This window comes from Gallus gallus, chromosome 4 (assembly GCF_016699485.2).
Source record: "Gallus gallus isolate bGalGal1 chromosome 4, bGalGal1.mat.broiler.GRCg7b, whole genome shotgun sequence".
Taxonomy (NCBI): domain Eukaryota; kingdom Metazoa; phylum Chordata; class Aves; order Galliformes; family Phasianidae; genus Gallus; species Gallus gallus.
In genome coordinates this window covers 30,442,001-30,468,221 of record NC_052535.1, presented here as the reverse complement: position 1 = coordinate 30,468,221, position 26,221 = coordinate 30,442,001, and the positions used below count along the sequence as shown (strand labels likewise).

At 35.5% G+C, this 26,221-nt stretch overlaps 2 protein-coding genes across 7 annotated transcripts in view; one reads left to right on the top strand and one right to left on the bottom strand.

The window, feature by feature from the left end:
* ANAPC10 (anaphase promoting complex subunit 10) overlaps window positions 1-26,221 on the top strand; it is a 331,896-nt gene that overhangs the window by 116,220 nt on the left and 189,455 nt on the right. The window contains exons 6-8 of one of the 5 annotated variants that reach the window (XM_040698884.2): window positions 12,469-12,531; window positions 16,016-16,115; window positions 16,853-16,895. The exons of 3 other annotated variants lie outside the window; for them this stretch is intronic. In XM_040698884.2, the coding sequence (XP_040554818.1) occupies window positions 12,469-12,531; window positions 16,016-16,023 (71 nt within the window). In that variant the 3' untranslated portion in view covers window positions 16,024-16,115; window positions 16,853-16,895. Of the gene's footprint in view, window positions 1-12,468; window positions 15,962-16,015; window positions 16,116-16,852; window positions 16,896-26,221 lie in introns of those variants that run through there. One more of the 5 variants, XM_015276176.4, reaches the window with a different exon arrangement.
* HHIP (hedgehog interacting protein) overlaps window positions 1-26,221 on the bottom strand; it is a 76,682-nt gene that overhangs the window by 30,509 nt on the left and 19,952 nt on the right. The window lies entirely within an intron of this gene.

The following is a 26,221-nucleotide window of genomic DNA, read 5'->3' as shown; positions in this document are numbered from 1 at the left end:
AATCATATTTTAAGCGTGATCCTTAATTAAGTAACCTTGATAATAATTCATTTGAGTAAGCACAACCAGACGCATCAATTTATTTTCAGTCCTCTCTGTGGCTTCATAGGAAACAACATTGGTAGAAGATTCAGAGTTTTCCTCTCAAATTGATTTCAGAAGTCACTTACTTATTTATATCTGTGGTATTTATACTTAAGAGCTTTTTCATTTGGACAATCCCAGTTTTATTTTAGCTATGAGTAGCAACTAAAAAAAAAAAAAAGACTTGTAGTGCCTTTTAAAACATGTTTAAAAAATATGTATTATAGTCGTGATCACTATAATTTGTGATGTAAATTATCAACTGTAATATCTTTATATCATTTGTTGTCATTTACTATTATAAAAGAAATACATGGTAACTTGACTGCTTTTACCTTAGTTTATTTCCTATGTAAAAAAATACCATAACTAGTATGCGTTACCATATGTTTGATATTAAGGAGTTTTATTTATTAAGGGCTTTGGGAAGAGGTCACTGAACATCTTATCAGACAGTACCATATGAGCTCTTCAAATATAAATTTCTAATTAGGAGGTCCTGAAAGAATCTCTGCTTATTTGAACCTTCCTTGACTGGGTCTTACTGTAGGGCGGAAGATCAATGTTAAGTATTTTTCTCAGAGGCAAGTGTTTGCTTAAGTGACATGTTTTAGAAATTTGGCTCCAACACGGGATGGAAATCTGACTACAGCAGAAGTAGAAACCAGGAAAAGGTCTGCTGTCTGCTGGAAGGGCACACCTTCCTTGTTTTCCACAGCTGTACCAACTGTTTTAAGAAGCACAAGGAGGAGTTCCCTCTGAAAGGTGAAAGGGGACAAGGAGAAGAGCAGAAACCGATTGGGCTGTAGGTATGGTATAGAAATGGAGCTCCCATAGACCTCTTGGGTGTTGAAAACTTGAGTGCTTTGCTATCTGAACATCTGTGGGGCCTGAGGCCTCTGGCAAGGGAAGAATTCGTAACATAAGACATTTACCTTAGGGAAAAGTAATTACACTGATGTAATGGTTGAGTATAGCATGTATGCTGGACCCTATCTCCAAAGCATTTCCTTTTTCCTGTTGTGCTGCAAAGGTGGGTCGTCCCCCCCCCTCCAACTCATTTATAATGGGCTTTGCAGTTATTGAAAGTTTATGTGTGTGTGTATATATATACATATATATATTTTACTGAATTAACCAAAAATTTACATTTATATTTAAACAGGAAAAGTATCTAGAGGTCAATACTCTTAAGCACAAATCCTACTGAAGTTAGAGCTGTTCTAACTTCAATAGAAGTTTTTGTTCAGTTATGTTCAGGGCAGGATTTGGCTGAAAAACACTGATGGCCAAAAAGCACCTTTCATAAAAATGCTTCATTTGTCTGCAGTGACATTAAAATGCTCTTTTTTTTTTTCTTTTTTTTTTTTCCCCCAAAGGAAAACTGAGCTCTCCAATAAAATAATGAAGTCCCACTTCTTTAATGCTCAGCAGGTCTGAAAGTAAGACCTACGTAAAGGAAGTAAGATAATAATACACAAGAACAGTTCTGCATGGATTTTCAGTGAGGCTTTTCTGCAAGTGTAGAAAAGTACATATTTATAGGAATTATGCATACTTATACATTATGCAGGATAGTTTTTCAGCAAAAGAAGAACTCTGAAGTGGCCATGACTTCAACAGACATAAGTAAAAATGGTTTAAGATCTGAAGGTAGCACTGGAACTTAGAACTTAATTCCTATTTTCTTCTTAATTCTGTGGCAGCAGCAATAAAATTTTGGCACAGCCTTGATCATTTTTTCTTTTTCTTACCTCCACAGTCCTTTGAAGAAGCCAGTCACTAAATGCAGGACCTTTCATTTCTAGTCCTAGTCCTCTGTGCTTATTTTTTTAATTCCTCAACTCCAGATTCTGCTGTACTGCTGGGCAAGTCTTTAATTTAATCCAAATGAAAATCCTTGTCCCCGATAACACAATTCTTTCTTCCCATCCTCCTAAAGAATGTATACAAAACTTATAAACGCAGATACTATCCCAGCACAAACCCACAGCTTGCCTCCTTCACAGTCTTCTAGTAAGACAGGAATCCTGCTTTGACAGCTCTCCCAATTGTTGGTTAGAAGCAGCTAAAAGCTTTGAGGCTGCCAAAAGTCAGCCAATAATTGAGAGGTTTTGGGCAGAGTGACATATGACTGCGAGTGTGCTTGCAAGGAGGTGGCCATGTGCCCATGTGAGGTCTGCATCTGGACTGGGAAACTTTATGTACTCTACTACTTTAGGAGAATTGGAATAACAGAAGACAGTGGAAATCAGTCCCGGAAGAGGGAGATTCAAATAAAGACCAGATGATTATTGCATTCAGTAAAGCTGGCTCAAGAAGGTGTGAATTACACACTTTCCTGCACCACAGAGGCCTCTTGAGCTGTAAGCAGCATTCATCCTCTGGGAACACAGGTGGTGATTCCACCTATGTCCCCAGCTGGATTTATTTTCAAGGAAGCTTTACATTCCACCAGCAATTCAGTGAGTGGTTCACCAGTGGAGGCCACTAAGGGAAGGTAAAAAGTAAGAATACTTCTTCTGATTTCCCTGGCATTCCTCCATCTTCTGGCCACTATTTATTTATTTATTTTGCAAGTCTCGTATCCTATACTTTTCTTCTTCAGTATTCTTCCTCTGTCTTCTCCTGTCAGCTTTTTAGCTTCATTAGTTTGAGGCCTATTGTGTTATAGAACCAGCCTTCTAGGAAAGTGATAAAGCTCCCTTCAAGTGGACAAGAGTGCAGTAAGTGTTAAGAAATTTACTGACCATGAAAATCTGTCACTAGTGACAGATACAGAGAATAGACTTGATGACCTTTGTATTTTTCCTCCTTCTTTCTGTTACTTCTAGGCTTTACCCACCTTTCATGTCACTGCTGTTGGTAAAGGCAGTTTTTACCACTCATTTTCAGTGGGTAGTTCAATAAAATACCCCAAAGAGAACAGACATTACATTACATTAACTTTCACAGATACATGACACAATGACAAAAGATGAATAATCCCTTTTTCATTCACCAAAGCTGTGACTTTACCTCTTCCAATCAAGAGTGATGTTATTTTTTTTTTCTTTCCCACTTAGGCCCTATTTTAATACCACCAAACATTATTTTTCCCTGGATGTGAGGAACACAAATTAATGTTAATGATTTACTGTTCTACCAACACTCTTATTTGACCATGATTGTCTCAGACATCTGCTTGAGTTTTCTCATATTCTCACGTCTTGACTATGTATCTACAAGGTAGCTTTATTTTTCAGTAGTGTATTTCATAAAAGCTGGTTAAAACACAGGATCTAATGACAGAGAATTGTCAAAAAAAACTTAGAAAGTATAATTCAGTAGAAAAGATGCTTTTAGATGGCATGACATTTCAGCAGATCAATGCTGCTTTTATCACTGCTAAAGAAGATAGATATATGCCATTAAAAAAAATCTTTGTGTGGTGTGAAGAACACCCTGGGCTGCTAAAGTAAGCCTAGAGAGTATCCACAAAAAAGCCTGCAGCACTTCAACATAAGTTGCAAGACTTCTTGTGCTGAGAGAGAGAAAAAGGATGTATGGTGACACATAGCAAATTTGACAGTGCTTATGTAAAATGAACCAACCTACAACAAATTCTATACTCTGATAATTGAAAACAAATTCATGCTGTTTTACCGAGACCACTTTATATGGAAATTTAGGGGTATAATTCAGAACAGAATAACAGTAATTATCATACCCTCTGCATTAAATTAAAACCAGAAATGTTGATCTGTCTAATTGTAGGCATTAAAAATAACTAGTTGCAAAAAAGAGAGATGCAAATGGAAAGATGCCCTGATGGCATTACTCTGTGTTGCAAACAGTTCTGCTTTTCTCCTTTGGATCTTGGTAGTGAACTGTACTTACTTTTTCAAATTGCAAGGGGAATGCTGCACTCACATGAGATATGTATTTAAATACTGTGGGTCAGCAGTAGAAAGCATCAAACCACACCCATATTTACAGTTGGACTGGATGATCTTAGAGATCTTTTCCAGCCTTGGTGATTCTATAATTCTATGATTCTGTACTGAAAAGCTGCAAATATCTTTGCTGTTGCATGTATGCTAATGGTGCTCAGACACTGATAGAAGTTGTTAGCAGTCTGCATCTTGTCAAAGAAAAAACGAGAAAAGGAGGGAAAAAAACACATGTTGAGGAATGCACCTTTTGCTAGAGTGTAATACAGGACTAGAAGCATTTATTTCCATCCACCCCACTGTGTTTTTTCCCCACAGCATTACTATAGTAATCATACATATTTGTAACATAACCTCAATTTAACAACTGGTCCTTATGAGCTGTTTTAAGAGAAGAGTGACTTCTGTGGCTTATCAAACTGAAAGTAATCTGCACTCTAAAATATAAAGGAGTTCTTGACTGAAGGTTATCTCTTTAGCAGATTTCTACCTTTAGGCTCTGAAACTATATTATAAAGGTTATGAAATACAGGAGCTGCTCCAGAATTGTGCCTTCCATTTTAATATCTTAATGGTTTGTCTGTAGAGGTTGAGCATTCACACCAATGTTTCATGAGTGACTTCTGAAATCAATTTGAGAGGAAAACTCTGAATCTTCTACCAATGTTGTTTCCTATGAAGCCACAGAGAGGACTGAAAATAAATTGATGCGTCTGGTTGTGCTTACTCAAATGAATTATTATCAAGGTTACTTAATTAAGGATCACGCTTAAAATATGATTCACTTTAAGTGAACTGCCTAGTGTTAGTGATATTAGTTAAGTATTCCCATGCAATACTCAATGCAGTAAAGGAAATAATACATACGTTTGTATCGTGAAATGGCAGCATCTCTGAAAAATAACTGCTATATATGTTTCTGTATTTGAGTATGAGGGCTGCTCCGAAAGTAATGCCTCCCATTTTATTATGTTGGCCACGGTGTCAGAGATGGATGTTGGTGGTACGGCAGCAGAGGTTGACCCGTCCCGCCAATATTCCGTTCTGTGCTGTTGCTGTGTGACAGATGGCAGCAGAGGAGCAGTCTGACAAAATGGTGTCTGACATGGAAGTGGGTACGTAGCAAAGGTATGTATTCTTAATATAATAGCACCTATTCTTTTATCTGGGGTTCTCTTAATGCAGAGCCACCAGTAGTGTGAGGCTTTTCTGTTGGTACAAAAAATGGGAACACATCACCTTAGTTGGCAAAGAATGTGCGTGCATATTCTATAGATAAACCAAACGCTATTCTGTTCCCTAACATCTGAAGAACTTTTGGACTGCTGAAATCTGGATGCATGAAGAAGCACATTTCAGCCTATATTTAGTATCAGCATTCAGCATAGTTTTGGTAATGATGTGTCGTATCTTCAAAGCAAATGCTGGTTGCATATGTTACTGGTTTTCTGAGTCGATGATTACGCTAAACATAATGTGAAAAATCAGAATTTGTGTTCTTAGAAGCTCTGTAAGTATTCTTCAACATTTTAAGATGAGACACAACAGATCTACTGTATGTATGAAGGCTAGAGAACTATGTTATATCTATTTACTTTACTTTTAAAATTGTTTATACCTGTGTTCTTTGTTCATTCCATTGTTTCAAACAGTGAACAATCTTATGTTACTGGCACAAATGCAAACAGAGAAGAAATTCAGAAGTCCAGCATCTGCTACTGAGTTTTAAGCTTCCACGCTCAAGTACATTTTAAGAGTATTTGTTGCCTGAAATCAAACTGTTTGACATTTAAGGACTTCAGTTGTTGGAGCCCCAGTAAAATAGAAAGCCAGACAGGAAAAGCAAACCAAACAAAAAAAAATGCTATTATTGCATCTTTTTTCAAAGAAACTGTGCATGTACGTCATGTTTTATACCTGGGTCAAAAAGTCACTTAAGTGAAAGCACCTTTGTATTTCTGAAAAAGCACTGAATGGGAGCTGCGAGGAAAAAAGTGTTTGATTTCTTTGGTACTGACTGAGCATATTTCTCACTGGTATTTTGCCAAATCCACTGGCCTAGCAGTACCTCAGGAGCTGTGCAGCCAGGCAGAGGACAGAAAGGCTATCTGTCATGCAACTTACCTGAATTGTTGCTGTTAAGCAACAACTTGGGTTTCAAATACTGACTCAAGTAATCAAATAATTTGAGTTCTTTCAGTAAGTCTTAGAAATATGTGTAATTGGCCAGCTACATGAAAACAAGGAGTAAATAAATCCAGGGCAGTCCAGATTTTTTCACTAACATTTTGTGAGCACCAGAGGAAGCTAGAATAATCAAGTATTTTTGTGAATCACTCGTATAGATCTTGTCTGTACCTCTCAACTAACATTGTGAAAAAAATACTAATAATTTGAAGCTAGACATGAATATTTTTGTGAAATGTGCCAAATGGAAAAACCAGGGTGGTGGAGGATATACGGTTTGCTCTTCATGACTAAAATCTGTACATGAGAGGAGAATGATGGCAATCCACAGCCGTGTTGACAATTCAGACATACAGGAAATACCCTTGTAGGAAACTAATACCATCTGGGTTTGGCCCAAGATGTGTGAATGAGAAATATGTTTCTTGTTGAGAATGCGAAGATAGTTTTGGACATTGCAGAAAAGGAATGCGTAAAGCATGCACAGTTATAAAAATGAAATAGGGTGAGGCATTGCATGCATATGGAATAATTAGAGGAATATGTCTGTGTGCGTCAATAGCTGATGCAGACATAGAACTTCAGAATTCAGTTGTCCTAAGACATCCAGTAAATTATCACGGAAAATGTTTTCATTATAAGTGCCCAGGAGCCTACTGAGCAAGGGCTGTATTTGAAAATGCTGGTTTGTCTAAGCCACGGTGTTCCCCGATAGAAAGGGAGGTCTACTTGTGACACATTATATGTTAGGGGAAAAAAATAAAATAGTTTTGAAATTGTTGGAATATCCAGTTCTGATATTTGTAAAATTGGGAATTTGGATTATTTTGTTGGGTTGTTTTCAGTTTAGAAATTAGTTTTAGTTAAAAGAATGTCAACACTGAAATGGAATATTTCATTTGGCCCATCCTGAGAACCTTTCAGTTCACACTTGGTGAGAGTATGTTTTCAAAATCTCAGAATATTCTCACTCCTCTCTATCCTGTTCTTGCATTAACTGTCTGAGATTTTAGTGTCTGTTCTTGGCATAGGAAAGCGCTCTGGTTTCTAATGAAGCCATTGCCAGCATTCTGAGGTTCCTGAGACTCGCTGCCTGCAGGATGGATTTTTGCCTCTCCTTTGACACCCTCATCTACTTGTGTAAGCCCCAGCAATGCTGATTTTTCAGTTATTTGTGTGGCTAATGAATGTTGTGCATGGACAAGAAAAAGTTCCAGACTCTTGTTTTGGTGCACATTCGACTTCTTCAGACTAGCCTGCAGCAATATCATCCTTTCTCTAAGTCCAGCCTCTAAATGCTCTTTTTAAAGAACATTATTGAGAAGATAAAAGGTTTTCATGTCTTTCATGTCTGTCAATATCCTGGATTAACCCTGTTCCAGACTCAAAGGCATATATTATACAGACTACCTGCTCCTTATCTGAGCCATGCTCATATGATGACAGCAAACTGTCTGTTGTTGTATCTTGAGTCTTCATTTGTTTTTCATCAGATTTTTTACATACCTGAACAGGATTATTCTTATCACTGATGAACACTGCTGTAGACATTCATCTAAGATGTATAAATTGTTTTAGTGCTTACCAAGAAGGTACAAGGCAAAAAAAAAAAAAGAAGGAAAATTGAAGTGGCCAGTTTGAATCTTTTATTTTTTGTCAGTTCTTAATATGTACTGGCCCTATGCAGCACCCAAGATTTTTGGACAGAATGATCGAAGTTAAAAAATAGTATATATAAAATAGTGCTAATATAGTAGTGCTAATATATGTAGATGTACCATTACATATCTTTGATGGATTATGGTCAGGTTGGCACAGGCCACCCGAAGAAGCAGGCAGGCTAGAGGCATGAACAGCAGCCCATTGCAGCTATCAACAGCTGCAAGTTCAAGCAGATGAGTGAAGCTGAGTTCAGTGCTTGCTAGCTATGAATACAAGCCTCATTTGTAAATCCATTCCTTGTTCTTTGGAAATGTATCATTAGTACCTCTGAATCTGAAGCTTCATTATAGAATTGTGTTATATTAGTTCAAATTTGCTACGCTGTTCATAAAGCATTGCTTTCATTTGCATCTACCGTGGAACATGTACACATTTGTCTCTCAGGTGAGAACTTATACCTGTGCAAGGCTTGACTTTTCCAAGTTGTTTATGCTTATACACACACTCAGTACATATATATATATAAACATACAATTGCATCCAGCATTTAGTTGAACATAGGGCTGCTTGTCCCTATCATTCTAAATTCTTGTCAAATAAGAGTCTTTCTTGTAGTCCCAAAAGGGGAACATGAACAGATATGAACATGCTTGATTTGCACATTGTAAGACTGAAGTAAACTGTGTTTGAACTACCCAGAAGTACTTATTTTATTGCAGAATAGAATACGTTAACATTCTTATGCCTAGGACATCCATTTCCAATGTTGGGGAGAAAAGGGTTTGACAGATATGCATTTCATGCATGCGCCGGTGTTTTTAAATAACCCATTAAATTATGGTTGTAGTATGTATTTTAAATATTTACATTTCTGAGTGGGGTTTAATTTTTATTCTGCCAAGCGCTGTAAATTCCTGTTTTCCTGAGGATTTTGGTGGAGGTGGAAAACCACTAATAATTTCTTCCTCTTGTTCACAGGACTTATGTTCACTTGCATATTTGAAATTGAAGCAGACTTTTTCTGTTGAGGTTGATAATGCTGTTCAGTCTCCTTTAGAGTAGGAAAGAGTAAAATTTCCTCTATGTAATGGAAATGATAATTACCTAAATACAAAATTTTGTTTCATAAGGCCCTAACTCAGCAAGTATTAAGGCACGTGCATGAACTCCACAGACTTGTTTCTAGTGCTAAAACTGGATACTCTGCGGCAGCTGATTCTTTAGAGTTTACGTGACTTTTGATGTCAGTAAATGAGATCTGACACAACGGTGATGAGGGATTTTAATGATAAAAAAACGCTTCTGATTGAGAGGGAAAAATGACTGGAAAAAAAATTGAGATTTTTCTCTTATTCAATCTGACCCTGTGATTTCATAAAGATTTCTTTATGGTCTGTAGCTAATGTGGTGGTTATGCAGCTAAAGGCATTATCTTCACATCATTATAATGAAACATAACACTGGTATCCCTGACTTTATTAGCCAGGCTTCATTGGTATCTGACGTTATATATTTCCTATTATAAATCTAAATAAGAACTTACATTGACCCGCATTAGACAAAACATTAAACAATTTACTAAGATTACAACTTTGAAAAGGAACTTAAGAAAAAAAAAAAAAGACTTTTAGACCACCAAGAAACAACCATAAATTTAAGGAAATATGAGGTTTCCACCATGTGACTTCCCCTGCAGAGTTATGCAATAGACTGCTGTTACTTAAAGGTCATACATAAAAAAATTATAGTACATTTTTTAAGAGATTTATGGTGTTTCTATTTATACAACTTATACATCAACAATTTAAAGGTATAGTATACTAAAGTGACAAATTAAAGTCTAATCCCTTTGAATCCTTGATAAAATAGAATGCTTCAATATAAGTCATATATATATAAAGGTTTAAAAATATATCTATATTAATTGATGTGTGATGTAATGATTAGCTGTTTATTATCTATTACAGATAATTTATTCATTTTTATCCTGAGAATCATTTGCCAATGGAGTTCATTAGGGCGGCATTCTTTGTTGCACAACACTCCTTACACAGTGGTTACTCTTTAGAAGAGCTCTGCAAATCAATCTCAGAACTGACTGACTTTCAGTATTGTGAAGAATTATGCCACTGACACTATCTCTTGTTTCAGGATGTCTTTGAGCTCAAATGCATATAATTTACCAAAGTTGTTGCTGGGTTCCCTGAGGGCAGAAATTTGTAGTGCTGTGCAAAGGTACCACCCCTTAGTTATTTGCTGGGCTTTACTCACTGTGCTCTGAAATGAAGTTGCACCAGCTACACAGTCCCTCAGCCAAATTAAGGCAAAAGAGAACACTGAAAGGGAACAATTTCTTAAATTACAACAGCTGCTAAACCAGTTGTGTTTGATCTCAGCCATCGCAGTCATATTCTCAACCTTAGACATCGTAAATATTATTTTCCGTGAAAACAAGTTTTCTTAGATACACAAAGGTCTCAGTATATGCAGCCCCTATTAGCATGCTCAGTCATAAGCATTTTGATAAATCCATTTCCTCAGAGGACAGATATAAACACACTGCTGAATAGGACATTCACGTTTGGTATACTAATAAGGTCATGGAATGAAGACAGATACTGTCATCGAGATTTGTCTCTACCTGGTATTATGGCCTAATCTCATCCTTTGTAAAGAACTCAAGAATGCAGTCCTGATGGTGGGAAGTTCATAAAATCAGGGAGGGGAATTCTTCACAGGAGACGGCCTTTGTGTTACTGTGCTGCCCACTAGATTTTATTTATGGAGTCCCTACTGACTTGAATCATTATGTACTGATATCCACTGATGACTCTCATCATATTTTTGTAGGGATGCCCTTCATTTGGGCTTGGAAAATGATGTTCCCTACACTGCTGTGGCAGATAATGTTCCATTGGGTCTTCCTGACTACTGCTATCTCCAACTTTGAAGTTCATGTAAAATACCTAAGCAGCCCTTTGGAGCTGGAGCTGATGAAGTATTTCTTGCTAAGTGATCCTCAGCAAAATAACCCAGTAGCCCTTGGATTTCTGCATTCTATTTTCTTTCTGCATTCTTGCTGGAAAATAGACATACTGGTTTTGTGGAATTTGTGTCTCTATAGCTCTGGCATCCTGTGATTTGCCTTTGCTGACTGAAGAAACAGATTACTATTACTAGGCTGGTCATCACCCCTTCATCAGCATAATTCATTTCCATAGTAAGAGATTGTTGTCAAAAAATTTGGCTACAACTGTGTCAGCAGAGTTTATAGGTTCATGGGCCAACCTAAGCAGCAATTAATTTAGACAAAGATGTGGTCATTTCCTATCTTTTATGAGCATTAAATAACAGAAATTCTTCTGGACAAAAATAATAATATATATATATATATAATGTGTCAAATGACTAGAATAACAGCTGAGAGCATCAATGGGATTTTAAAATATTAATACCATTTACAAATAAGAGAATCTCAAAGTGTTAGAAAAGAATAACAGGTACAGTATTTTAAAAGCTGGGTTTTTTGTTTGTTTTGTTTTTTAAATATATATATAACTGTAAGTCTAGAGTTTCTGAGAGAAAACACTAATAAAAATTAGTCATCATTATGATGTCATTCTCATAATTTCCCTTGAAGTAAACTAGCAAGTACAAATAATATTTGTAATGTCTGACATCATCTATGTTGCTTTCCATTGCTCAAACTTTGAGTTAAACTTAGTGATGTTTCCCATTTGTTAAAAAGAACACCTTCTGGGCAGAATGGATTCCATTAGGAAATTTTTTCTGAAGTTAAGCCATTTTTTGTAAGTTGTTTGAAAAAACAAAAATACCACACCAGGAATGATAGGAGTACAGCAGTTGCAATTTGTCAAAAATGTAATCACCTGTAACAACCATGGTTTCAGTCCTGTTTTGATAGTCTGAGTGCTCACATGTGAAGGGGGAAAAAAAAAAAAAAGAATGCTTTTCAGTTATGTTCTCTTTAAAAAGAAATGAGTGCCATAATTGTTGTACACAGGGAACATCACTGCCTTCTATATGGTGTATGTCTATTTATCATAGGTTGACCTGCAAAGCCTTATAATCACGTAGACTATTAAAAGTGTTTCAGAATAGCCACGTTCTCATGTTTTGTTGCTTTTGCATTGAGATGATAAGCATTAATGGGCATTTCTAAAAATGACTCCTTGGTTTAAGGGTTTAATTTTAAACAGCTAAAAAGTGCTTAGGAATCATAGAAAGAGCGATCAGTATTTCCTGAATAGTCTCAAGCTGACCACAAACATTAACTCACAATTGCAAATCTGAGCCTTATATTTACATTAGTTAGCATACTATCTATTTAATGATAATTTGTCTATATAGAATGGCCAGCCACTGCCTTTCATACTATTTTTTTTAAATTCTCTTCTCTTCATTATTAGTGACAAGAGTTAGATCAATACCACAATATTACTGCAATTCCATGCAATAGTATATGCTAATAACATACGTAGATGGTGGCAAAGTTGTATTTCGCATAAAAACAAGTCTTGTTCCATTTGTGGAATGCACAGTCTTGCTTTTTCTATCTCTTGCCCACTGTGTCCTTTCCCAGATGAAGGCCAAGGATCTTTCCGCTCCAAGAAAGGAGAGGAGCAAAGAAGGAGGAGAAGGGGTGGTGAGACATGATTTCTGTTGCCTTCCCAAGACCATCTGTGCTACTCTGATCAATATCATGACTGGCTTATCAGCTCCTTTGTCCTTAACATACTTTTGATCTAGACAAATAAATACTAATTGAATTCATTTTAAATGAAATTATCAACTCAAATTTTACCTTTCAGTGCTATTTATCTTTTAGAAATAAGCACTACACAGTTGGTTTGGATCAATTTAATCCTAACTCCTCTGATTATGTTTCCAGATAAGACACCGCAGCATTTAATATAAACTTGAAATCTAAGAAAATATTACTCATCATTACTGTTTTCTTTATTTTTTCTCTGGGAAGACTTGGGCATCTGTTTTATGTGGTGTCATTGTTTACACATGGTGACATGCATTTGAACAATATTAGCTAAATGTGACAGTTATTCAAATTCAGAGTAGAAAAAAATGACTAGTGTAAGAATTGTGTGATAGTTCAATTCATTATTTCCCAATAAATGTTTATTTCTAGAAAAACAAAAAACAAAACAAAACAAAACCTGTACTACCACACCCTGCTTCTCTACTCAAAGGAAAAAAGGAAAAAAAAAAAAGGAATTCATCCAATTGCAATCTATACTCAAGAACTGAATGAAACGTTTCCTGAAAACAAAATAGCTAAAATACTCATAGAATCATGAAATGTCCCTAGGTGGAAGGTGCCCATAAGGTGGAAAGTACCCACAAGGGTCATGGAGTCCAACTCCTGAATAATTTGTTTTTGAGAAATATGAGGTAGGTAAGAAGTAAAAATGCCTTGCTAAGCTATGAAAATCATACTCCTTTAGGAGGAAAAAAACAACTACTGAAAAAAATGAAAGGCTATACACAATTTGTGTAGCTGCTGAAGAATAAAAATAAAACAGCTTAAACATATTTAAAAAGTTGTATATTCACTTTCTCTAAAAATTCATAAAGTCACAAATGTTTCCTTGCAATTGTTCTTGGAACTGATAGAGGAAAATCTCCTAGGGACATATGAAATGTAACAAGTATAGTATGAAAATTGCCCCTTCTCTCAGAAGATTAAAAAAAAACCAACACATTTTCCAGAAAACCAGTAGGTTTCTCTGCTCATATGTTCTCCTCCCACAGTCTCACTGCATGGAGGACTCATGAACTTCATCAGAGCTGAGTGTATGGAAGGAATGTGCACTCAAACATTTGAAGGCATGCCACAGAGCCTTAGCAATCCACTCTCTTGTTAATTACAACCAATATTTCATTATGTTTTGGAATTTTCAGCTACATAGATGTGTGTGCCCATCTTAGTACATAGTGTAGCCAATACTTGCTATTATATTACAATTCTTGCAAAGTGCAAGCATTTTGTTGAAACTAGAAGGGAGCAGGAAAAAATTGCAGTAGATTTTCAGCTTTTTAATTTGAAACTTTTAGACTCAGTGACTGCAAGAAAAAGTTTGAGAACATAAATTAAGCAAAAATGCATGAAGGCAGTGAATTTCCACTCCCCCTGTTTCCAAGTGGGTTTTTTAAGCACATGGCTTTCAAGCCAATTTCATGATTTTGGAGTCTGCCTCATGAGTGTCTGAATGGACAGGATTGAAGGTACTTTATATGGCTTATTCAAAAATAACATCCTAACCCAAGCCATAAATCAACCGTAAGTATTTAATGCCTTATGTATATAATAAATATTCAAGTCTTAAGTATTTGGTTACAGCAGTGATTAAGAGTTCTAAAAATCAACCCCTTAGAATACACTTTTCGGTGAAAATACTCAGTGGTGAGGCTTCTTTCACACCCTTCTATGTGTGTGTACAGTTTACAGCCAGTACTGTCAACAGCGGAACAGCATCTGCTATTTCTGAGGTATTGTGCACTTCCATATACTTGCAAATCTTATTTAATGAGTATCAGTTTTTGAAAAAATGCTTGAGAGAGGGCCAGTATACATTACAGGGTTTAAAGCAGTGGATGAGATTACAGTGAGAAGAGGGACAGAAGGATAAGAAAGACATCTCAAGGGAGACAATCTCTAGATTAAGGTTGAAGTGGAGAACTACCTCTGGCCGCAAGGTTATGTAGAGAAAGAATGCATCTGAACTACGGCTACAGGTTTCCATAGACTTTTCCTTTTTCAAATACTATTACATTTGCAACAACTCTGTTGTAAAAGATTTTGGGGTCTCAGCAGAAAGCAAACTGAACATGAGCAAGCAGTGTGCCCAGCAGCAAAGTCCAACAGCAGTAACAAGAACACAGCCATCAGAGCAAGTAATGATCCTCCCATTAATCTGCACTCATTTGACTTCATCTAGAATATTGCAATGGGTTTTGTAGGCTGCCCAGTAGGAAAATGATATTGATACACCAGTGTGGGGTGGCTGGACGCTGAAGCTTTTTTTCCTACGAGAGCAGAGCTTGTTCAGCCCAGTAAAAGAAGCCTTTGGGAACTTGTTCAGCAAGGGGAACAGTTAAGTGTGGCACCCAATGCAGAGAATTACATTACTAATGACAGTCTGTAATTATTGGCAAAACATTTATATGGTAGTTATTGTTGGAAAATCCTAATAAGAAACAAAGAAAGCTACTGGTTCTGGCAAGACTATTGTTTGCAACTGTTTCCCCAATTCTGATGGCCATCTGCAGTCTCAGAGTAGATGACACATGAATACCTAAAATCCCAGTACTGCTTGATTCAAAATAAATCTACACTACCAGTACACATGTCCCATGTAAAGACCTAATCTATCCAGTTTTAATTTAGTTAAGATGGGCTGGACTTGTTCTATTTTTTTTTAGCTAGAATTTTTAGTCTTGGCCTGCAGAGCTTTCCACAAAGTTTCCTTAAAATTGAAAGAGGAATTCAGCACTAGATTCATGGCAGGGACTACAGTCTGTAGCTTGCATATCCTGAATAACTTCTGTGATCAGCAGTATAAAGGAGTCTCTTCTACCAAACAATTGCTTGCACACATTTGGACAGATATCTCTTTAAGAGCAAATACTATTGTCTTACATGTGCCTTTGGAGCTGCTTCTCTGAATTTCATCTGTCATATTGTATATCGTGTCCAATATTTTACAATTTTACAATTGCCCCAGAAGTATTTCTTGATAATCCTTTGTCACTGTTGATAGCCTTGGAAATGCATACTATTGCATCTAATCCTGATACAAAGCAGACTTCAGAGGCAAGTCCGATAACCTAAATGAGTTTCCAACTCATTTAGCTTTGCAGCTTACACAGTTTCTCATAAAAGACAAATTTGAGAGGTCTTGGTTTTATTCCCCGCAGAAAAGAAGGGAAGAAAGAAACACTGTCACTAGAATATTTCTGGATAAGGAATCTGAAGTACAGATTAAAGGTGTTTGATAGCTATAGAGACTATGACGCTTAGCAGTGCTAGTAGATCTTATTTTTTCAATAGCTGTTCTCCAGAGTACTTCAAACTCTTCTCAAATTATTGCCTAATATCTGTTTTTTTGCAGTTTGGTAGCTACCCTCAGTTGTCATGTGATGCTTCTTAAATATGTTTTCAAGAGAGAATACAGTTAGTTGAGAACTCTGTGTTTAAAGATTCTTCCTGAGGTATGTTATACTGAATCTACCGTACCATTCAATCACCTAGGTTTATAATATTTCTCTTGACTTCCTATGTACTCTAAACTTTTATCACCAGAAAATTCTGCCACTTGGTTAATCGTCTGTCATTAGTAAGCATACTAATGACTAAATGTTTTCCTAGAAAAAAATAATCTTAGATTATAGATTTTTAACCTAGTTTCAAGATATCTATTATCTATTTCTTTTTCTTCACCTAATTTGACAATACACCAATACTGGAGGTCTGTTCAAATCTTCTGGTATAAAGCTTTCTTCCCCAAGAGCATTCTGAATTGTAACAGGTTTTTATTTTATGACTAGCAATCGTTCATACTACTTTTCTCAGAAACACTGTACAGAAACTTCTAAAAATCTCAACTATTTTATTTTTCATTATCTTACTAATTACTTGTCAGAAATCTGTTTGTGGCAGCAAATTAACACACAAGCTGCTTTTCTGACCTAATTTTACAATTCCCTTAATTTTTCTCACCTAGGATTCTAGGCTCTCACTTCTCTGTAGTTTACAAGATGATCTTCAGAGACCTATTATGGCCAACTCTACATATTTTAGTTATTTTTTGTGCAAATAAACGGTACGACTTTGTTATCTTAACCGTCCCAATTTTCATTTCCTTTAGAGCACTTTTTTTTTATGGTAGTTTATTCTGGCGCTTTCCAGTACTTTTCTTCTTTCTCTCTCTCTCTCTTTTTTTTCACAGACTACAGGTGGAGAAACAGAAAATGTTAAACATGGACTAAAAGGTGTGTCTTTCCTATTCTCTCTTATACAAGGAAATCAAGCTATATCTTTTGCTTATATACTCTGTTAGTCTAGTTAACTAGCCTCTGCCAAAGATCATCACCTAGGTGAAGGAAGTTCTTCTTCTATCAGAAGTATTCATTTTTTTCCATTTGTTTTTTAAATTTCCTCTCAAACATCAGAATGTTGTTCTACCATAAATGTTTATGGGAAACTCCTACTTACTTTGCCAGTGAAACAATGGCAGGATATAACCCTTACTCTGGTGTTCAAAATTTATATACCATTCTATTAGTGTCGCTTGAGTTGGATTTCCATTTTATTATAGGATTATTATTTTTAGGGGGCCTGAACATTCCCTTGTACCTTGCTATATTTCTCACCTTCTTGATTCCTAATTGTTCCAGTATATACATACTTTCTCTGAGTCTAATAAGGTACTTTTAAACAACTTCCATGCTGCTTCTACGGATTTTAATTTCCTAACTTTCCCCTTCAGGCTATTTCTAACTTCCTCAATATAAAAATCTTCCTTTTTTGAAAAGTACTGTAATATTATTACCTCATGGTAGGATCCCATGGGAGGATGTTGAAGTTAATTATATTATAGTCATTTTTATTTAGTGGCTCAACCACGTTAACTTCCTGAACAACTCGTATATTTTACTCAAGGCCCTGCATCAAGACTGGATTCTCCCTTTTGGTGTTCTAGAATTTTTATAACAAATGATTGTCTTTGGTGTTTACACTTTACACTTTATTCCAGTATTGTACTGAGAAGGCTTAAAAACACGTGCCTACAATATACATGAAAAAGTCACCAAGAAATATTTGTTTATTCAATGAACTTATAAGAGTGCATAAAGTCAAAAGGGCTTAACTGTCAGTGAAACCACATGTAGTTTTGTAAATTCAGAATTTGCTGTGTGCATGAATCAGTAGGTCAGTTACCCACCTAACTCTGGGTGTTGAAATTCAGGTTTGTGCAGCATGAATGGTTACAGTTTAAATATCCTATGATTATTTAAAATCAGCACATACAAATTACTGATTCTCCCATGTTATGAGAGCCTAAGTCCATTGAAAAAGCAGTTGGTTCATTATATGATTGATTTTTTCCTGTGTAAACCTGAAACCCATACTACAAATTAATGATACCATGATATGTAATAAATAGAAATTGAGATACAGTACAACTGAAAGCATATTACAATGTCCAACAATGCATCTCAAGTAATCAGTTGTTGTTAGGCTAAGGTTCAACTGTAAACAAGCCTTGTTAATGAACTATATGGTAATTTTAAAAAGCAGATTGAAACATGGTTTGTCTTTGAACTAGATCCTCTGCTTCTCTGAACTTATAAACATGACTTTGAAAGAATGTACACTGTTTTCCTGATTAGAAGTCCCTTTTTTTTCCATTACTCATTTATTTCAATCCCAATTTTAAAATCACACTCACTAGAAAAGCATTCTCTATAACAGAAGTTGAAACAAATACAGACGTGTATTCTCATTCAGCAGAGTGCAAGACAACTATTACTATCACGTGTTATACAAACACTAATATTTATCTGTACTAGGCTAAATTTTGTTATTGTTTTAAATCAAAATGTGATTGCTCTTAAACTTTTACCAAGGGAGAAATGTTTACTTCATTAATTTTATGTCTGTGGTTCATGTTTCCAAAGAAACCTAAAAGTAATTTCTGAAGTGATGTGTCTCGCTGAGATAAACACGGTTAACTTAAATTTTTGCAGTTTCCAGAATTGTTTCACTTTTATAAAGCAGTGAAAGTATTCCACTCTTTCCATTTTTCTAGTACTATAAGAAGCAAGAAAGCAGGAATTTGTTTAGCTCATTGGCTCCATTTATCCTGAGCCAAGACCATGATCTTGGAAACCCTTTAACTTGGCTGAATCCAGTACAAAGTTCTTTTGTAAAAGCCAGTGCAATTAGAACAACACAGTGTATGTTCTGTTTCAAAATTAAGACGATAAAGTTTCAAACAGCTAGAACCGAAACACAGAGTATCACAGACTTGGACCTTTAATGTGCTAAACACAAACTCTAATTCCACCAGTTTTTGATCACATAAAGAACCATGTAGTGCTTTCTCAACAATGTTGAGAAAGCACTATTCTACTTTTTGCAAATGAACAGGACAATTAACAAAGAAAATGAAGAAACATAATGGAAGTCTAAGCTTTGTACCCAGCCTTAGTAGCTTCTCTAAACTGCAGACAAAGTGATAGTATTATATAAGCAATACCTTTTGCACTTTAATTTATCACTGTTTACTGGTATATATACGTTTGCTCAACAATTAGTACACAATTAGTGACTGTTTTGAAACCTGGTGCTTCTCTTTGGTGGTTTTTTGTTTTTGTTTTTTTTTTTTCCAAAAGCCTCCCCTTTATTAAATATCCAGTAGATTGTGAATCTATCGTGAATCAGATGTTCTCTTTATTTTGTATGAAAACATGTGTAATCAATATTTTGATGAATTATAGGACCTAAGAAAATCAAAGAAATCAAATTCAGTACAAAGGATTCCAGTTTCATTGTTTCATTTCACCTCCTAAATTGTTCACTGATTGTTCAAGGTACTTTTTGTTCCACTGAACAAAGGAAGAAATTCTTGAATCTTACTAAAAGGTTTTTATCTTCTAATAGCACTAGCACTGATAGTAGAATAGCACTTCTTTTCATGGATTTTTTTAAGCTATTCATATAAAGTGATTTGAAAAGTTACTAGTTAGTAAGTAGCTAACTAAGTCAATTTCCTTTAGTCATTTGCCTCTTTTTCACTTAGAATACTTGTTCTTGGAAGTTGAAATATTTATGCAGATACAATACATATACTTTTTAGTCAAAATAGTCTAATTTGATTTACATTTAACGATTGTCCTTCTTTCAACTGTGCAACATGGATTTAGTATACTATTTCAAAGTGAAATTATCAAAATATCTGTATAATTTAAAAAGAGATTATCTCCCTATTAGAAATGCAAAATATTGTAAGTAGCAAAATACTGGCTTATTAATCTACAGCAAACCCACACTTTTGAAAGTATCTGTTTCAAGAACTTAATTTACTGCTAAATTAACTGATTTTAAATTAACTGCTATTTTTTTTTAACTTTCAGAAATACAGGGGCTTATCCGTTTTAATCTGTGGCTCTCCAAGCCCCAATGACCTTTGGGGAAACAAGGATACTGGTTGTGGTTTTGATTTACCCCAGTGAGGAGGGTGAGGGGGTAAAAACTGGCAGACACTAGTTTTTACTAGTTCCCTAACACTTCCTACCTTCAGATTTGTCTGTTGCTTCAGACTTTTGAAATAACGTTTGGAACTGCTCTGTTTGTGGCAGGGCTTTATAGTGATTCAGTGACCTACAAGCAACTGTAGGGGCAAACTTGTATGGCTTGTTATCTTACCGATTTATTTACACATGCACAGACATGCTTTTTAGATGACACCATTGGCTTCTTGCTCTTTCCCTCAAAAAGTCACTGTCCTGTCATAGCCTGTAAGACAGCTATAGGGGAGGAAATTATCTGTAATGTAAGCTGCCAACATTTTGCATTTTCTTTCTTTTCATCTGAAATTCTATTTGGCTAGACCTTAAAGCATTCGAGATTTTGCTGCATTCATTAGTACACCTAAACAGTGACTTGATAAGCAGACTCAATTGTGCTTAGTTACATCTTTTGCTAGGCTCCTATGATGTGTACAATACTATTTGCATTCATAATATGCAATTAAACGTTCAAATTTTAAAGGAAAGGCATTCATTTTATTCATGGAAGAACTTGAAATTATTACCTTAGAGGTGCTAACTTCCTTCTAACATGACTCCTCATGCAAGATTATCACAATTCCCAAAATAATATGGCTACTACTAGTTTAAGTAAGTACTACTTTTCTCATGTAGTTTAATATTAAAAAAAAAGTCTCTTCTTCAGACTACCAGTGTGACTCAGGTCCATTCATCTCTAGCACTTCTGGTATGCTGTCTCTGAGCTGCTACAATCATTGAGAGTCTAGCTGATAGAAATTCACAAATTTTTTAGGAATGTCAAAATACAAAACTCTAGTGAATTACTCCCTCTTTCATATTTTCTCAGGGCATTTAGTTTGCATAGAAGTAATGATTTTTACATAAATTAAAGTTGTTGCAATTCAGCTGTAAGATTGAGATTCATTGCCAGTGAGATAGATCAAGGTTTTAAAAAATATCTGCTGTAAATTGAAAACAAGTGGTTGAATCTCTCTCCCACAGATTGTATATTCCATTTTCCAAGCTAAATCTAAGAGAGAATATTACTTTATTGAGATTTATGGACTAATTTCTTTTAAAATTCCAGCAATATGAGTATGCACTGACAGTGACCAAAAGTGTCAGCTACTATGTGGTTTCATCTTTTGGAGGGCTTTTTCTCAGTAATGGGATAAAAAGTTCTAACAGTTTTTTAAAACAAGAATTATATACAAAAATTAGGGACAGATCATTTTGTCCAATTTTAACAGGGAAGGGAATAAAATGGGTGGAAAACACAATAATATAGCAGTGATCTTCAGAGGAGGTTTTCCTCCCTCAATTCAACTTGCTGATTCTGTCTAAAGACTTAAGAGCTTGTGAGAAAATGTGTGTAAGAAGTTATAAAAGAAAACTGTTCTGTGGCATTTGGGGAAAGTACATGTAGGCATAGCAGTTGGGCTGTATTAACTATAAAAATGTGTGTGTTTTTCAATTCTGAATCTCTTTTAAGACAAATAAATTACCTGTTTTCTTTATGACATGGTACATAGGATATAACACTAGAAGGACTCATATAACAATGATAGACGTGAAGGTACAAAACTCCCAAGGACAGTGGGTAATGTTTTTGTGCTCTTTTATGTATTCCCTGCACTATGTGTTCACTGAAGTATTCTAGGACCTTGTTACAGAATTTGGGGTGTCCAAGAGCTTAAAAGGATGATGAATCATGGAGCCTTAGTGGACTGTTAAGCCTCCTCCCATTAAAGAAAAACATGTGGTTGAAACTGTGTTGGCTAAAAACCATGGAATTTTCTGCGTAACGTTACTCCTTCTTTGCCATTTTGTGTTGGATATCATGATCTGCCTGTTATATTTCAGCAAACGCAATAATTTCATTTTAAGTAGATAATTACCATGTTTTTCATTGGTTTTGATCACTTCTAAATTCAGCTTTCGGTTTTAACAAAAGCAGTTTCAGGAGATGATGGATTTTTACATTTTTAAAACCGCTAAATGTTCAGAAAGGATTTGTACACATAACAAAATTAAAGTAGGGATTATCTAGCACTGTGTGTGGGATACAGCTATAATCTATGCAGTGCATGGAAAAGAAACTGGCACTCTCAATTGCACTACACACGTCTCAGTAATAACAGGGTATAAGGCATACAATTTCATGGAACACCCACAATGAAAATTATTCTTTCCAAACAGCAAATTGTTTTGGAATAAGTTAGGTTAATTGGCACCATGGGATTCCTCTGAAGGAAACACAGAACATTAAAATCTACACATGTGCATGTAAAATGATAAAGTATTATCTTCTTTCCCCTCTCAGCTCCTCAAATCTAAGACATACTACCCAAAATCAACAGAAATGATCATGTTTTATTGACTCAGATTTCCTTAGAATAAACTGGCAATTCTTCATCTGGTCAGCTTACAACCTGAGAGTCGCTGCACTGTTCTACAATTTCTAGCTTGAGTATGGTTATCTAGTTCAGTCTCTCACACAAGAATAGATGTCTCTGGAGCATTTGGCACATGCTTTTTGGAATTGTAAAAATCCTTATTTTCTATGCAGGCAACATAGCTATAAGGTGATAAGATACAGCCGCTTTCAAAGGACTGTTGTGCACCCTTCAGGATTATTAACAAACTCTGCAAATGGTTAATGGGAAATCCAGGAAAACTTTGCTGTCATTATACAGTCCTCAGTTAAGACACTGATTGTATTTTACACTTCTGAATGCAGTTGAAATATATAAAGTCCTCAGAAAAATATTATCAGCTTCTCAAAAATCATAATTATAAAAACCCTTTAAAGAAAAAAGTTTTCATTTTAATGAAAAGGATTGAATTATCATGCCAACTGTTAAGTGTTTGCTGTGTGCATTAGGTCTATTTCATTAATGTTTAAGGTCATCACATGCATATGTGTTGGTTTTGGTTTGTCTCAAAATGTCCCGTACTTTCTAATTTGGCCATATGAACACTTTTACCATTATTTATTTTCTAGTTTTCTGGCTAAATTGTGGCAACACATTTAAAACAAATTAATTGCAATTCCTATTGGGCAGGTCACAGGTGAGATATGATGAGATGAGATTGAGATCTGTGATCTCAAACATCACAGAAATGATGTTTGTTGCACTTCAAGTAGGACTGCATCCCTTCTGAACTCTTGGATGAATAAGAACTCTCTATTGTCCTAAGACCCCACATGACTTCACATGTAAGTTCTGTGCTGAAGAACAGCCTTCACCGTTTCCCAACATGCAGTCTCCCAGTGGAGAACTGAAGTGTATATTGACTGCCATGTCATTTTTTGCCCAATATCAGAAGAAAAGCAGCAACATGCACAACATGGCATTTCAGTTTCTCACTAAAGACATTCCAGAATCTCACCTTCCACTACTCTGAAAGAGGAGTTCCAAGAAATCAAAAAATACCCCAGAACTTACAATTTTTATATGCCAATAATGTTACTTCCCTTGCCACTCTGCCTGGGCCTACTTACATATCTTAAACAGACTTACCATTTAATTATTCTTTGCTAGGAGTACAGGAAAAAGACAGCAAGTAGTATTTACACTTAGCATAGGTGGAATTGTAGACTGAAATGAAAGTCACATCTTGCACTGCCAATAACAGGATATGTGTTGTATTTAGATTCTATACTCAAATATAATTATTTTTAAGAACTATCTATATTCTATCTATATTCTTTGTAAACATGTATTAGCTTGGTCTGGTAGAAGAAAGGGTTTAATTTCTAGAGTTTTCATAGACAAAATCTGCGAATAACTCAGAAGAGTTGTAGGCCCACTAGCTTGAAGATGGAAGAAATTTAGATAAGATCTCCCAATCCTCCTACCAGTCCTAGACCCTTTCCAATCCATGCATCAGAATAATCCCATTTGAGAGTAACTGATCACAAATTTAGTAGCCATGATAAATTCAGCTCTCTAGGGAACTGATGGCAGAAGATAATTTTGCTAGGAGTATAAACTATTGCTTACTGGAGCACAGCCCAACTTGTTCTGTGATATCAAGGCAAAGAGGAAGGTGAAGAAAGGTTCATTAATTTCACCCTAATCCACAGAAGAATTCAGAAGAAAATAAATTCATTGAAATTACTGGGTTTACAAGGGATAATCACTATGAACTATCTGTCTTTTGTCAGTAACAAATCCCATTAGTACCAGTGGAAAATGTATATGTTAAATGAGGTCTGTGAATCACATAAGGACACGTTCATACTGACTATCAAGAGGAGCTTGCAGGAGATTTTAGTGATGATAAAATTGAGACTAGAATTCAGCAATAAACATAATCAATCTTATTCTACTCACGTGTTAAAATTTAAAAAGATTTTATCACTGTTTTATTGTAGTTTTCTGTAGCAGCGCTCCTCACAGCAGAGGCTCCACAATCTATTATAAGCACCATGAAACATGTTGTGCCAGTGCTGGAGGTAGTGGTATTTTTTTTTCTGTGTTTTGATTTGAATTTTATACTGAATGATCTGATTCATATGTAATTATGCAATTAAAAGTTATGCTGCAATGCGAACACAGTTGAAGGCACAGTAAAAGTTTCACTACTAATCCTGCATTCTTGCAAAAAGCTGTCCATGGTGACATGGTACTCATTTCAACCTGAGAAGCTTTGGAATGATTGACTTGTAGCATCATAGCTAGCATATATTTAATACCTGATGGTCTACTTTCAAAGCTGCATACTGACTGTGAAAATTGTTATGGGTGGAAAATGGGTTTACTGCATATGTTCCACATCACTCTTCATTGCATCACCTTGAAAACCTTTTCCTGTAGTCCCACTCATAGACGATTCCTGTCTGAATCATTGGATCACCCATGAATAAGACTTTGCAGGACTGCAAGTACTTGTGATCTGATATAAAAATCAAACAACATACTCTAAGGAATATACCTAACTTATAACTCCTCTTAAGACTATTACTCAAAAACTTAGTGTACATACACTTAAAATAATGGTTGTTGATATTTATATATTTTTTCAGCATAAACAGAATTGAATGTTAATATATTTACAAGGAATTATATAGTAATATAGCATTTAAAAACTTTTAGAATTAAAAGAAAAACAACATAAAGTTAGTTTTAACCTGAATTAAACCTGAATTAAATCTAACCCTGATTAACCTGGAAGTAAGATGAAATAAAAGGTTAATGTGGCTTAGGAGTTAGGGAAATCTGTTAAAATTTAAGTGTTTGTGACAATGAAAACCATAATCTGAGAGTAGAGAAGAAGGTGAGTGAAGTCAAGGACTCAAGTATTCTTAGCATTGGTCTTCAGTACTATTTCATTGGGATTTTCTGTCCCTTTATCATTTTTCTTCCTTCCCCTGCCATGCCCTTTCCTTCCTGAAAGGCTTTGCCCCTTATCATAATATGTCCATGAGAATTTCTACTTTTCAAAAAAAATAAAAAAAGATCCCTACACAAGTGAAAGTGGTAGTTTCATAAAGGCAGTTTTAAGTTTTTACCCCATTTTGCAAGGGTTTCTACTCTAGGCGCTGCATGAAGCAAAGTGGCAAAGTCCAACTGATTTCAGGTGTTCTTACTAACTACACAATCTGTGAACCCACAAATGCCAGAACAACACAACATCTATGGCCACAGACAACAAAAGTAACAGTGAACTTAATGTTACTTAAGGATCAGAAATTACAAGCAACTGAAAATGGAACCCAACTACTATTCCGCTCTTTGAGATCTAATTCAGTCAGTACATTTATAAATAGAGTAGTTGATAACAGAGACTTGATCCTATCATTGGTGGTCATGAGATGTCAGTTTGGCTTTTGTGCACAGTTATGAGGTCTTTCATTTTAAAAGAATGTTGAAAAGTGAAATGATTGTAGGAAAGGACCGCAGAAATGTTTTAATGACTGGAGGAAGTCTTCTACAATCACAGCCCTAGAGGAACTTTGATTTTCAGAAAGTATTTTGATAGGCGATTATTGAATGTACCTCCTAAGAGAAGAGGTAGGTTCTTCCTTTTTTGTTGCC